Source organism: Numida meleagris, chromosome 27 (assembly GCF_002078875.1).
Source record: "Numida meleagris isolate 19003 breed g44 Domestic line chromosome 27, NumMel1.0, whole genome shotgun sequence".
Taxonomy (NCBI): Eukaryota; Metazoa; Chordata; class Aves; order Galliformes; family Numididae; genus Numida; species Numida meleagris.
This window is the reverse complement of record NC_034435.1, coordinates 601872-617189: the sequence shown is the minus strand read 5'-3', so window position 1 is coordinate 617189 and position 15318 is coordinate 601872. Positions and strand designations below refer to the sequence as shown.

The 15318-nt window shown below is 48.1% G+C and overlaps 1 protein-coding gene across 9 annotated transcripts in view; it reads left to right on the top strand.

Moving 5' to 3' along the window:
- The window catches only part of SLC1A6 (solute carrier family 1 member 6), a 28481-nt gene extending 14278 nt beyond the window's left edge, over positions 1-14203 (top strand). For 5 of the 9 annotated variants that reach the window (XM_021378803.1, XM_021378799.1, XM_021378800.1 and 2 more), the window contains 9 exons: positions 323-460; positions 1347-1551; positions 3712-3754; positions 4676-5016; positions 7126-7359; positions 8265-8459; positions 8893-9027; positions 9912-10015; positions 12561-12658. In XM_021378803.1, coding sequence (XP_021234478.1) covers positions 323-460; positions 1347-1551; positions 3712-3754; positions 4676-5016; positions 7126-7359; positions 8265-8459; positions 8893-9027; positions 9912-10015; positions 12561-12592 — 1427 coding nt within the window. In that variant the 3' untranslated portion in view covers positions 12593-12658. Of the gene's footprint in view, positions 1-322; positions 461-1346; positions 1552-3711; positions 3755-4675; positions 5054-7125; positions 7360-8264; positions 8460-8892; positions 9028-9911; positions 10016-11876; positions 11914-12560 lie in introns of those variants that run through there. The other 4 variants (XM_021378804.1, XM_021378805.1, XM_021378806.1 and 1 more) reach the window with 3 other exon arrangements.

Sequence of the window (15318 nt, the reverse complement as noted above, 5' to 3'; positions counted from 1 at the left end):
GAAGGGGCCCTGTGTCTGTCACTGCTCTCATAAGAGTGAGCACTTCCATGGTAATGGTCTTACAGGGAACAGAGCCCAGAGGAGCACAGGGAGGTGGTGGTTCAGCACAAGGCTGCCGTGCACATACATATGTAGAGGAGGAGAGAGCAGACAGAGAAAACTAGAGCAGAGCCTTACAGATAAGAAAGAGCATTAGGCCCCTTTGGGGAGGGGAGGAGCAGAAAGGGGAAGAGGAAGAGGGAAGCCACGCTGTAGGATGGAGTGAAGACAGGCCACTGGCTCACTCTGACCGTGCCCATTTTCATCCCTTGTTGATCCACAGGGATCATCCTGGCCTTTTCCCTCCGGCCCTACCAGCTGACCTACCGCCAGATCAAGTACTTCTCCTTCCCAGGAGAGCTGCTGATGCGCATGCTTCAGATGCTGGTTCTTCCTCTCATTGTCTCTAGCTTGATTACAGGTGAGAAGAGCTTTCTGGTGCTTTCACCCAAGGCGATACTCAGCAAAGTCTGGTGCTAGCTGTTGGTGGAGTTCCCCTTCGTGCTGCAGGTGCTTGGATAAGCAGGGCTAGTAATGACAAGCCTGAACCTACAGCTGTAGTGACTGTGGTTTACACTCATACCCCTGCTGGTTCAGTAGGGGTGAAGAGAAGCAGGCAGCTTTGTGCTTTCTCAGAAGGCTGGGGAGGGCACAGCGTGGTGCTTCCAATTCCCAACAGTTGAGCACTAAGAAGGATTTACCTGTTCTAGGTATCTCTCCTTGAGCAGGGTGTTGGACAAAGTGACCTCCAGAGGTCTCTTCCAACCTTAACCTTAACTGTGATTCTGTGATTTCATTCAGCATAACCTCGGTCATCACAGTTTGTTGTCCAAGTGTGATTCAGATTTCCTCTAGCCTAGGGGAGGTTAATTTGTGCCAATCCAAAAGAGTCAGAGTTGATCCTCGGCTGGAGCACCTGCCTCATCCATGTCCTCGTAGAAGACACCCCAGCCAGGCAACCCTTCAGGGAGCAGAAGGGGCTGCAATGCATTCCACTCTATGAAACATCCCACCACTAGGGAATTAAAGACCCTCTGTCTTGGGGGGGGGGGGGAGGGGCACTATTTCCCCTCTGAGAGCTTTAGGAAGAAGTCGCTATGTTCCCAAATTCAGCTTAAGACCTACAAATGTTCTGCATCTTCATAAGCATAAGCAACTTCCTCCCATTTCCACATCATCCTGGAGCTCCAAAGTCTGCCCCTTGTGCTTCCTAGAGACCCAACACCCCAACCCCGACCCCTGCACACTTTGAATCTTTCTCTAAGATAACAGACTTGCTTACCTTGTCTGTATGCCTGACTCCCCAGGAATGGCCTCACTGGATGGCAGAGCCTCAGGGAAGATGGGTATGCGGGCTGTGGTCTACTACATGGTGACCACAATCATAGCAGTCTTCATTGGCATCCTCATGGTGATCATCATCCACCCAGGGAAAGGATCTAAGGACAAGCTTCACCGAGAAGGCAGAATTGAGCAGGTGCAAACCACAGATGCTTTCATGGACTTAGTGAGGTAGGTGGACCATTTGGGCATCTGTGAGTCCATATCAGTGAGAGCACACTCCTCCACTGAATATCCCTTTGAAACGCCACAGCTTTAGGTGCATGCAGTCAGGGAAAGAGGTCTTTGGCTGAGTCTTTCCCAATGTGCTACTTTTAGCACAGTAGGGGAGGCCTATCACCTTCCTGCAGAGCTGCAGCCTCTGTCCCATGCTTGAGGGAATGGGGATTTTTTAGACTGGGAAAATTTGGGGGTGATCCTTTTATAGTTTTATGCTGCCTGGACAGGAGCTGAAGAGAATATGGAACCAGATTTTTCTAAGAGATGCACAGTGAAAGGCCAAGAGCAAGCTGGAACAAGCAAAACTGGCTGAGCACAGGGAATAAACCATTCCCCACAGGTAGCGTAGACTGGGTACTAGGAGCTAAGGAGATGGAGGAATCTCTGTTCTTGAAGATTCCCAAAACTCAGCTGAACACCCTGAAGAAATCTAGCACTGAATGGGGCCACCAGCAGTCATTTTTCAGTGATTTCCATGACTTAGAATAATGGTGATCAAAATCAGTATTTAACAATGAGGTCAGGCCAACACTTCTTGGTTTGACTACATTTGATGCCAAGCTTGGAGGACTGCAAGTTGCTTACCCAGCTTTGCCACTCTGAGATACAATGCTTGGTCTGGAGCTCTGGAGTCCTGCCCTTCTGTGAGGGGGACTAGTGCAAGAGGCCAAGGTGTGCTCAGCAAAACAAGCCACAAAAACTGTCAATGCATTGCTTTGCCGAGATTAGTTTTAATCCAAAGGCTAACAAACTAAGAGATGGGACTGAGACCCGATGAGTGCACAAGTCTTGTGCCCCTTCTCCACTGGAATTTCTGAGGTGTGCTATGTCTGACAGTGTTTCATTTCCTGCTCGTTTTACTTAAGAGTCTCTCCTGTTTGGGAAGAAAGGAAGGAGCGCCTCACAGTACAGTGGTTACACAAAATAATCTGAAAGGACTGGAAAACAAAAGACTGAAAAACAGTCATGAGGGAAATGTCAGAAGCAGAATTAGCAATGACCGCATGCACTTCAGAGATTCACCCAGCAAAGGCTGCCCCAAGTATCCAGCAAGTTGAGGAGCTGATCCCAACATGCTGCCTGTCCCTCCATTGCCATGACATTCCACAGCTGACTGTGGCATGAAGCTTTGTTTCTGAGGTACAGGATAACAGAGATCAGATGGTCGCTGTAGAGATGAGGCTGAGAACACACCAGTATTGTACTGTTTCAAGAATCAGTAAGGTCTGACAATGCTTTTACAGTGAACCCATGCCCGGTTGAAAATCTCCAGCCAGTGCCACATTCCAGGAACCAAGTGACTGGTTATGATATCTAAGTGCTGACTTTACAGAATGGGAAACCAGTCAGAAAACACCCAGGAGAAATAAGGCTGGCTGCTGGATGCTCTGGGTTCAGCTGGGAGTGATAGGATGGGATCTAGAAAGAAACCATTCAGACTGAACTTCACGCTTTGTGAGGACAGGCTGAAGGAACTGACCTGGTTCAATATGGAGGCCAAGGGGTGATCTAATAGCAGCAGAGAGCTACTTCAGCAGAGTTACAAAGATGACTTAGCCAAACTCCTCTCTGAAATGGCAGAAATCTGCACAAAATTTGCAAACCAGAAATATTGGCTTAGGAGGGTCAGGGGCACATCAGGAAATCTTTTTGCCCAGGACTACAGTGCAACCCTAGGACAGCTTACCAGAGACGTGGGAGATCTCTATCCTTGGGAGTTTTCAAGACTCAGCTAGACAGAGCCAAACGTCGTGTTTGCAGTGGTTCAAGGTGAACCTCCAGAAGTCCCTTCCAACTGCTCCTGTGATCTGTGACTTGTGCTTAAAAAGCCAGAAAGATAGAACAGATCGTTTCTGAGGTACACCCCCAAGTTATTTCATTGCTCCCTCCACTTTGATCTTGTAGGATTTTGCATGCATGTGTAGAAAGGTCATCTAGATCCAGATCAGCTCCAGATCTTCCACCAGACAGAAAAGGCCTATCTGCTCCATAGCCTGGCACTGTGGCTGTTGTGACAAACAATATGACTCTCAGACAGAAGCTTTGGCCATGAAGCCCATGTTTTCTGGCAAGTCAAACAAGACAAAAACTCTTTCCTTGTTTTACCTGCAGGAATATGTTCCCGCCCAACCTGGTAGAAGCGTGCTTCAAACAGGTAGGAGATCCCACCTGACCTATGGCCTCCCTTCATGCACTGTGCAGTAGAATGTATTCCAGCCTAATTCCACGAAGGGTGATCACAGGGGTTGCTTTTGTATGGCCTTCATGCTTCCCTAATTCCAAGCGCTCAAGGAGGCCTTGTGTCATTAGTCTGTATTGTAGCATCCCCCATGCAAGTGACCATGAGCCTTTATCCTGTGGTTAAACGGTCCTGTGTCAGGCCTGGATTTCCAAAGAAAAAAAGAAGGAGTTCATTTCTTGCTGGTATCTCTCACTGCAAAGAGAAATGTTGCATGCGGATTAAATAATCTGCTTTTTACAACTGTAAAAATTAGAAGATATAGGAAGTAGCTATGGTGCAGAGAAAAACTGATCAAGGATTAGATACAAGTGAACAGCTTTAGGGGATCTGACTGTTTAGTCCATCAAGTAAAGACAGAGCATCTGACTTGCAAGGTTATAGATGCATCCAAAGGAGAGAACGATCCTATCTTAAGACCTAAGAGTAGATATGGACTTAAAAGTAACAATGACTTAGAATGAAAGCAAGAGTTCAAATGGAGAATGTGATGCAGATTTTAACACTGAAACAAACTACCCAGGGAGGAATGGAATTCTGTCTTTTAAAAATGAGATAAAAAAAGAGGGATGTTTTAGCCATACATGAGTCAGCAGATGGTGTCTAGATGAAGTTCTCCAGATGCTCCAGGGCTCTCTTTAGCTTTAGGCTCTGTGAACTTTTCAGCCAATGCATTAAGGCTGGCAGTTTGAGAACATGCATGGCAAGTTTCCCACCGAGGTCAGTGAGAACTTGCAGTACTCTCCATTCCTTGGGAAGGGGTGTTCTGCCTGGCATGTTGTCCTGAGCTCCTGAGCGAGGGCCTGGGAGTGCATCTGACAATCTGTGTCATTGCAGTACAAGACCCAGTACAGCACCAGAGTCTTCACCAGAACCGTCCTCCACAGCAGCAATGTCACAGCAAGCGTGGCAACCACTCAGCTCCCCGCGCCTGAGAACTTCACCGGCATCCTGGAGAATGTCACTCATGCCCTGGGGACCATCTCCGAGGTGCTGACCTTTGAAGAAGTCATTCCCATCCCGGGCTCAGCCAATGGGGTGAACGCGCTGGGGCTGGTAGTGTTCTCCATGTGCTTCGGTTTGGTGATCGGCAGCATGAAGCAGAAGGGACGGGCCCTGCGGGAGTTCTTTAACTGCCTCAACGAAGCCATCATGAGGCTGGTGGCCATTATCATCTGGTGAGGAGCACGGCCGGTTGGAGCAGGAGGTCTGCAGGTGCAGTTTCCGCTGACCTGATGAGAAATGGAGTAGCTTTAAGGATGACATGCATAGGAAAAGTAGATTGGGCACAGCTCTCCTTTGGCTCCATCAGGCTGGAGGGAAAAGTCTGGATGGGATATTTGTTCACATTTCATTTCCTGTTGTTTTTTGTTTGTTTGTTTGTTTTGTTTTTACCTTAGAAATATCAGGTACACCAGGACTTGCTTTCCCTGAGGCTGCTGGAAACATCCTTGGAAGACCAGAAAGCTGAAGTGGAAGATCTCTTAGCCTTACCAGCAGGGGTAGGGCGTGAGGCTTTCCCACAGAAAGCTTTCCTTCCAGCTGTGTTCCAGGAGCCTGACTTAGCTGAATCACAGTCACCACTGCCCATTTCCTGCCGCTCAGGGCAGCACTCTCGTGCCTTAGCTCTGAAAGCTGAGATGGGTTGACAAGATCAACTCCAAGTTACTGCCTTTCAACTGGAGGTCTCCCACATCCCACCTCCTCCAGATCTCAGCTCCTTGTTGCTTCCTATGCCTGCGCTACACGGTCCAGACAAGCAAGGCATTGCTGCAAAAAGTCTTCTTTGTAAGCAGGATTTTACCAAATCTTGTCATTTTAAGTTCCTTACCTGCCCGTAACACAAGCTCTAAATGGGAGCTTGTGGTAGGAGGGATATGGGACTGGCAGAACACATGGAAATGCCTGACAGGAAAGGATCTGTCAGCTCCACATCTTCTCCCCCATTCTCAGTCACGCCAGCTTTCTTTCCCTGGTGTCCTAGTCACAGTCCTGAGCTCACAGCAGAGCCATGCGCTGCCTGGGAACCCCAGCCCCTCTGGGATCTTTTCCTCCATGGGTGAGCCAGAATCTGGGGCCTTGCTTTCCTAAGGGGAGATAAGAGTTGCCCAAGGGCAAAGAAGGGAGAGCGGAGCGGAACAAGAGGACCCGCACACTGTTCTCAGAGACCATTTCCAGCTGCCTTCAACTGCCTCAAGAGGCAGGGTGCTGATGGGTAGGACGTTGGTTATGCTCAGGAAACAGCCTGTGCAAATACATTAGGTAATGTTTGAAGACACCCCCTGACTCACCAAAACGCTGCTGGTACAGGAGGCAGGACTGTCCCCCGAGCACGCCTTCCTGAAGCTGCAGTCTGCAGAGCATCTCCCAGGAGCTGCTTTGTCCTGGGGAGATTTGGTCACTACCTGCAGCCAAGAATGTCTTCCAAGAAAAAGGTCAGAGGAAATGAAATATTTGTGAAATCCTTTCCTGAAACTTTTCCAAACCTCCCAGGCTAAGTTGGAGTTTGGCATGTGGACCTCTGAGCTTTGTGCATGAGTTGCATGTGAGCTCCTGAGCTGCAGAAGCCAAGCCCTGAGAGGGGTTGCCCCAGAGCTGGGATTTCCTTTGGTCCAGTTATTTGTTCATGTTTAATTTAGTGCCCATGATATTCCCCATGTCTGTGTTATGGCTTCCTTCCCGTGGAGCCTCACTGCTGTTCATGAGATGCATTGTTACGGGGGGCAAAAGCTAGAAGAAATGGGAAGGATGCCTCAAAAAGAGGTTGCACAAACTACAGCTGCCTTCACAGATTGATGTGCCAGTCCTCAGTACACCAGCTGTGGGTGCTCTGTATGTTCTTATTCCCTACACGTGAATCTCTAAAGATAACAAGGTATACTGCTAAGCACACAGGACACTTGCTTTTACTCCCCCTGCCCTCTTACTTCTGTAACTCCGTGCCTCTCGGTGAAAAAGATCCCCTCAGCCCAAGCTCTGCTAGGAAAGGAAGGGACTGTGAGGGCTCCTTATAACCCCCCCCAGAAATGCCACGAGGAGTGTTGAGGAGAGATGTGGGAACCTGGTAGGAGGAAGAAGCTTCCATCAGTGGCCAAGCTGTGCACACAGCTGGTTTTTGACTCTGGGATCTCTGCACATTGCCAGAAAAGAAACCAGCTGTACAGTCCACCAACCAACACGCTCCTGGTGTGCTGGCTTATGGAGGGTGTGTCCAGAAAGCATGCACTGTAGCAGGTATGCCAGTGTGGATGTCAGTTCTGAGCACTGTCCATATGTTTCCGCTGCAGGTACGCCCCAGTTGGGATCATGTTTCTAATTGCTGGCAAAATCCTGGAGATGGATGACCTGGCGGTGATGGGGGGCCAGCTGGGGATGTACACGCTCACTGTCATCGTCGGGCTCCTCATTCACGCCCTCTGCATCCTGCCGCTGCTCTACTTCATCGTCACCCACAGGAACCCCTGGGTATTCATTGCAGGGCTTCTGCAGGCCCTCATCACAGCCCTGGGCACCTCCTCAAGGTACAGTGGCTACATCGCCTCGGGGAGAAGTAAGGTTGGAGATGGTGTGGATGTTCCGGGGCTGCTGGTCAGTGCTTTGGTTGCCCTCAGTGCAGCGCTCAGGTTTCACCATTTTGGGCACTGCCAGCATTTTGCTCTGGTCCAGACAATTCATTTGAGAGTGGAAAGATTCCCAGGAGACCTTATTGTGTGGTCGTCTCTACTCATCAGCACATGACCCACGGTCCTCCTTACAAACATGGTGCTGACTATGCTTGCAGCCCTGAAACACTCAGCTCAGGACACACATCAAGCCCCTCTGAATCCCAGCATTATTTCCTGTGCACACACCTCCACACACATGCACTCACACGCATTTGCACACTTCTGTTTCCCAGGCACACGCGCTGTGTGCAGCTGGTGTTAAACTGCCAGGAGTGTCCTCAGTGACTCACACAACCAAAGCAATAGATTGTAGGTTGCTGTCGTACCAGTTTCTCCTACATGCATTTTCACACTGAGACACAGAAGGTACACTCACACATTCTTTCCTTATGCGCTGAGTTGGGGAGGGGAAAGAGCTTAAGTTTTTTTAAGAGCTGGAAAAGGAGTTTTGGTCCTGAGGCTCTGTTCTGTGCACCCAGAATCCCCCAGATCCCCTTCTTTTGGTGTTACATCAGCACCACCAGCAGTACACAGCCCCTGCCCAGCCCCCTGAGGAAAGCCATGTCTGAACGTGCAATGCAGCGTGCACCATACCGAGGAACCCTTGCTTAGACTGTTCTTTCTCCTAGCAGCATCTGGCCTCTGGCTCACATGGCAGGGTGAAAAAGCAGGTGGGTAAGGTGACAGCCCAGGCAGCGGCTTGGTCCCCCCGGCACAGCCAGCACATACCTGATTCGTGGTGTTTTCTAAATTCCTTTCAGCTCAGCGACTCTGCCCATCACCTTCAGGTGCCTGGAAGAAAACAACGGTGTGGACAGGCGCATCACGAGGTTTGTTCTGCCTGTGGGAGCTACCATTAACATGGACGGCACCGCCCTGTACGAGGCCCTCGCTGCCATCTTCATTGCACAAGTCAACAACTACGAACTCGACTTTGGGCAGATCATCACAATCAGGTGACTTTTGAAAGGGTTATGGGGTTTTGAGAGGGAGCCCTTGGGTAAGCCAGTTTTGTTGGCTTGCCTGAGCGGCTTTCAGGTGCCTCTTGTATTCAGAACTGTGGAAAATGAAGGTGAAAGTTCCAGGCATGGAAGCTAACAGGGCTTGGATGCCATGTCTTTAAGCCCTCCTTGAGACCTTATTGCACTTCCAAGTCAGAGCAACCCCTTGGGCAGAGCTGCTGTGTGCACTCTGCTATGCATGGTGCCTGGCGGGGGGGACTGGGTTCTGTTTGATGCCCCACACATCACCTTCCTTCACTGTGACCAGAGCAGAAAGGCTGCAAAAATGTTTTGTAGGTAATACGCTGAGACTCTTCCTAACACTTCTGCAAACACGACTGCCTGTATTGTTCCTTCTGCTGAGAGCTGTGCTTTGCTTTCCCTCCAGCATCACTGCCACAGCAGCCAGCATCGGCGCCGCGGGCATTCCCCAGGCAGGGCTGGTGACCATGGTTATAGTGCTGACATCAGTGGGGCTGCCGACTGAAGACATTACGCTGATCATCGCTGTGGATTGGTTCCTGTGAGTTCTTTGCTCAGCAGCATGCCCTGCTCTGTGCTCCCTGTGTCTGCGTTCCCAGTGTCTCTGCTACAAGCAGGCTCAGTGACCTGTATCAGGAGGCCTTTGCACAGAAGCCCTCTCTGTTCATTCTGGAGTCTTCACCATGTACTTCAGTGACCCAGCGCATCAGAGTTCACTTACAGATCAGCTTGATGACTCAGCAGCATGTCCTTAGTTTGCTTTGTTTTACAAGATAGCTATTGGAAATGATTTTCAGATCAACAGGGACAGGCTGTGTCAGTAACATGCACGTTCACACTGCTGAGTGACAGCGGCTCTGTGCTACCAAACAAGGACAGTGGGATGGGATGGGACTGGCCAGACAAACCTGAGCATCTAACCAGCCACACTGCTCCATTCCCAGTTCTATCCCTTTTAAACTTTGCGACAAGTGATTTCACAGGAGCGCTCTCAGGAACTGCATTAAAGAATGTTCTGTCTTCTTAAACAACAAAATCCTAACTCAGGGATACACTGGCAGTGTTTCCTCTATTCTTCTGTCTTGTGTATTGTTGGTTTGTAGCCAAAGCAGCACAAGTATGCTCCCAGCCACAGCCAAACAGTGGGAAACAGTCTGGCCAGCACCTCCAAAGATCAGAACTGTCTGGAAAAGGTCACACCTCCTCAGATACTGAGTTACCTCTTCCACTTACCCAGAAAGATTGCTTTCAGTAAGGTACCAAAAGTCCCACCTGCTGTTGTAACTGCTGCAGGCTATTTTGGTTTGCTGGGCTGACAACAGGTTTTCAATATTCAGATTTATATATCAAGTTTTCTTGAAATATTCTTCATCCCCTTAGCTGATGGTAAGAAGCTACATTTCACTTTTCTCTCTAATTTTTCAGAGACCGCCTTCGAACGACCACCAACGTCCTGGGGGACTCTCTGGGTGCTGGCATTGTGGAGCATCTCTCCCGGCACGAGCTGGATGCGCAGGACTGCGAACTCGGTAATTCTGAGATAGAGGAGAAAGAGCAGCCCTGGCAGCGGGTCTGCCCGCACAACGACCACCTCGGGCACCCCAGCAGGGAGACAGCACTGTGAAGTCAGGCAGCATTACACACTCGTGCTGTAAAAAGCCAAGACTTGAAGCAGAAGTCTTGGAGGACAGAGTGGAGGACAGAGCAAGACAACATCTACACCGCTCTCCTCCCCCACATGCAGTCTCCCCTGATTCCTTTTATTCCCATCTATCTCCGACTGACATTAAAGAGGAGAAAATTAAACAGCAAAGAAGCTTTTGTTCCACAGAAGCCTGATTTAGTCATTCTTCCTGGAGTCCAAGAGTTAGACCTGAGTAAATAAGGCGCAGTGAATGAGCTGGACCAGGAGCTCCCTCCTTTCTGAGCTGAAGTTGAAGCATAGTTAAGTGACAAGGAGGGTCGGTGACACCCCCACCTGCGGACTGGCACCAGGATACTGGCATGATGAGTATTGCTAATCCTGCAGGACGCAGCTGCGGAGTGGCAAAGCCTTCACTTGGTCAGTGGCTTCTCCTGAAGTTTTTGGCAGCTTTGAGATCTCTAGTGGGCACCAGCACTCCAGTTCAACTCTTCACTGGCCAATGCTTGTGAAAACCCAGTGTCCTTGTGTACAATCCCAGCGTTTGCACAGTAACACCACTAACTTCTGAAGTCTTCTTGCTCCTCTGCCACCCTTCTGGCTGTGGGTATCGAGGTCTCCTATCTCTTGAAAGAAGATGGGACCACAGAGTAGGGACTGGGCTGTGCTGTCTGGTAGCACAGAGATCAGAATGGCTTTCCATTAATGGAAGCAGCAAAAGAGTTATGAAAGTAGCAAACAAATAATTGAATAGATCCACTATCCAGCCTTTGAACCAGCTCTCCTCTCAGCCAAGCTTTGCCAAACAGCAGTTAACTTCATTTCTTTCTAAAAATCTGTTCTCAGTGCAAGTAGAAGGGGAAGCGCAAAGCTTAAGAGCAGCCTGCCTCCTGGAGCAGCTGGTGCTGCCTGCATGCCAGGGGTGCTCCCTGCCAGCTGCTTCTCAGCTCAGAGGCATGGACAGGATTACAGAGCTGTCCTGTACTCTCTTTGTGTTAATCACCTTCATCCATGCCACGGTATCGCAGGGAGAACGCTGCTGTCTTGGGCTTTTCTCACACTTAAGGCTTAAACTATGCTGCTGAAGCTCGTTGGACTGTACCTGAAATGTCTGCTGCTAAAACAAGAGAAAAGTGATGCTCTGTTTCTTACTAATTTTTATAAACTTTGATTTTGGAGTCCAAATTTTGAGGCAAAACTGAGCCCTCCAGGTAGAAGGCCAGAACATGCAGTGTTAGTTACTCTCCACATTCAAGTAAAGGATTATACATGTTCCAAATACCTGAGTATTTGGATAGTAATTCTGGGAGTATAGCTGCAGTTACAATTACAGGAGTGCATCATTTGGGAACGTCTGAAATGTTGAAAGGCAGCAAAATCCAGCTGACCAAAATCTTGGCCATAATTACTTGCCGTTTCTACTCATAAATAGAGCAGTTTCTATGGTTTTCAGTATATATGGGGAAAAAAAAATCAGTCTTGTATAAGACTGATGGAAAATCGAGCAGCAAAAGAACCCCAGTACCCAGGCAGGAGGAGCGCAGGCAGTCTCAACAGGCTCTCGTTGGGCAATGCTGATCTCCAGGTTATGCATTCCAATGCATTTTTTCCCTCCCCGACATAAACTTCTCCTTGTCACAATGTGAGAATGTCACTTCTCATCCTGTCTCGGTGAGTGGGATAAGAAATCATTATCCTCCTCCTCTTTGCATGAACATAATTATAACATCTGCTCTTCTCCTTTCTAGACTAAACAGAGCCAGTTCTTTCAGTATGCCCTCACAGGTAATAATTACTCACGTTCCTGTCCTCTGGACTTTTCCCTCCCTGTTCCACACCTTTCTCTAAGTGGATTAAGGACAATTGGACAGAACTGAAGATTTATTAGCACCAAGCACTGAGGAAAGAACATTTCATGCACACTAAGATTTAGACCTTAGCTTAGCGCAGGTAACAGCACGCTGCTCGATGTAACTGCCCACACCTGCAACAAATTCAAGTCTGCTCAGCTTATCTTAAATCCTTGCGAGGATCCTAGTGACGTTAGACTCGAACTTTGTTGAGATGGCTGGTATCTAAAGACTGGATCTTAACCTAAGAGCTCTAAGGCACTCTGTGTTAGCTTGCATCTACAGTGGGCTAAGGCAGCACTGACTTACCATTGACACAGCCCAGCTGACATGAGTCTGAAGCATCAGAAAGAACAGACCTTATAAAATCCAGCAGTGCATGATGTGTTCACAGCAGCACGGCAGCATTGCCTCCACTCCAGTGATGATCCGCAATAATTCCTGCATCATTTTAAGTAGAACTGCTGCCTAGCTCATAATTTCCCTGCCTGTGTTTGTTTGTTACCTAAATATAGTAATTTCTATTTGTCCGTATTGAATCACATCTTGTTTTTCTTTTCTTTGTCTTTTTTTTTTTTCCAGATTATTTGTCCAATTTCTCAAGAAAGCATTGAATTCTACTCCTGAAGAGACTTCCTGTATATATATGTATAAAGGGCAAACCAAGGGATGAATTAGAAGAAAAGAAAAGATCGTTGGATTGGACTCTTGCTCAAATGGGAATTGATTCTGGGAAGCCCTATGGCTTGGGTTAAGCAGAGAGTCAGAGAGATTGCGAGGGTCCCTTCTGGCTTTGTAATATATGCACGTGCTTTCTGGTTTAGAGATACTGCAAAGGGTCCTTCTGATCGCTTCCGAAAGGCATCTGAAAGGATCCTGCTGGTAACTTAACAAAACTCAGCAGGACTCTAACCTGTTTTCAGTTGCTGTTAGCAGATACGTAAGCATACCACAAAAGGGGCTCTCCATACCGCATTGCATCGGCATCGTCTCAGTTGTTCCCACCAAGCAGCACGCTCCAAGCCTTGCCGTGTGATTTCCTGCCTTCAACAAAAGATTAACGGAGCACGAACAAGTAGATGTCTCCTTTCCCAATCCTGCAAACCAGTTTGCCGCAGGGAATATCGGAATTCAGCCGGTATTTTTTAGCTCTGGCGTCCACCCGTGTTGTGGACCAATTTATGGTTGGGGTTATCCTTTTGTTTACAATACCCAAGCAGTATTGTCAGGAATTTGCTTATGTATATACAAATATATCTATATACAGGTGTGTGTGTGTGTGTGTATGAAAGGGGTGCACGTGCACCCATACGTATACACACACAGTTATTTTGTTGCTGATCCAAGAAGGACAGGCAATGCTGAACTCTCACTCTGTGAAGCTGCATACTTAATTTTGATACCTGGTTTGATTAGCAAAACTGCATCTCTAGAGCAACAGAGGCTGTTTTACATTACAGTAATGAGTCCTCTAAAGCAAGGTTTATATGGAAGGAGCCTGCTAATTATGAGTTGTAGCTTCTCCCAGTGTGTATATCCCAAGGTCTCGAGTCCACGCACTGACTTTGCGAGGAGGCAAGCTTGTAATTGCTCAGCCAGGAATACAGAAGTGTTTGTACTCCTTCCAAGCCCAAACTCTGACCTCGTACTAACTCAGCCTTCAGAACTGTGTAACTGAAAGTATTAAATCATTTTATCAGCTGTCTTTTTAAGTTACCGGCTATTTGTGAGCTTATGCCGTCTTTTCTTTACTGCAGTACTGCTGCTTCTAGTTGCAGACACACAGCAAGTTTCTTCTCTTGGCAAATAATTTATTCCTGATGATTAGGTGGGCAATATTTGGGATGAAACAGGGAGCTCCTCAGTGCATCCACGCACGAGGAGCTCTTGGATTAGGACACATCCCTTCAAAGTGAATTTTAAGAGAGAAAATACACAGAATGTGGATTTTCACACATCAGGCTGTGAATCACATTAATTACGTGGTATGTGCACGTTGTTTCAGAAGCCAGATCTGCCCATGAAATCTGTCCTGGAATCATGAAATCTTTTGCTCTCCCCAGGGATGAAAGCAGTAACTGGAAATCACTGCTGCATAGTGTTGTTGTCACATTCGGGCAGTTTGACTGTGTTAATTCCCAAGGCCTTTCTTTCCGTGCTGTGAGTTTCAGTGTCAATAAAGATAGTTTGCATATTTGAAAAATAAAGGGAATCTTTTTCCACAATGCTTTTATATGATCTTTTTTCTTTTTTTCCTACTCTTCTTCCCCAGAACCATGACCCCACAAAGTCAGGGATGGCACGTTTAGCATCATGTGTTGCATGGCCTTATCTCTGTGTCTCTGTGTCATGGGTCAAGTGCTAAATCTGGATTTTTACAAGGCCTTTCCCCTGAGCTTTTCCTTTGATGCTGTCTTCAGCATGTATCTGCTATGGCACAGCAGCACAGGGCTGGCTTACTTACTGCATATGCTGTATGCAGCACACATAATTTTCATCTGGGAAATCTACCCAAAGGTTTCTGAGGCTTAAAAATAATGAATTTATATTTCTCTCCGAAATGATGCGTTAGTGGAGAGCAACACTTATTTCCTTCTCCCCTTGATAACCCTTCTTGTCTTCTTTCTGCTCCCTAAGGAGCCCAAGCATCTCCAGCTCAAATGGGAGAAGAAAGTCTATGGAATGTGGAAAAGGGGTTTGGCTGCAGGGGAGGAAAATAGGAGCACTGTCAGGGCATGCAGGGGTGGCACAAGGAGGACTAAGGCCCACTTGGAATTATGTCTGGTGAGGGAGGTAAAGGAGAAAAAGGGCTTTTGTAAGTATGTCCATAGCAAAAGGAAGACTGGGGAAAATATGTGCCTGCTGCCGAATGATGTGGATGACCCGGTGACTGAGGACACTGAGGAGATGAGGTTGCTGAACACCTCTGCTTCAGTCTTTATTGCTAAGGCTGCCCCTCGGGAACCCCAGACCCTGGAGATAAGAGAGTCTGGGGAATGGAAGACTTCCCTGCTTCAAGGAGGATCTGATCAGAGTTCATCTAGGCAAACACCATGCACAGAAATCCATGGCCTCGAAGGGATGTACCTATGTGTGCTGAGGGAGCTGACAGAGGGACTGCCAAACTGCTGTATATCATCTGTCAAAGGTCATGGAGAGCAGGAGAGGTGCCTGAGGACCGACTGCAGGATAGCCAATGTCTGTCCAGCCTCTGGAAAGGGCAAGAAGGAGGATCTGGGAAAGTCCAGGCCGGTCAGCCTCACTGCTGCCCCAGGAAGGTGATGGAGCAGTGACTCTGGGTGTCACCTCCAAGAAAACAGAAGAGAAGAAGGTTATCAGG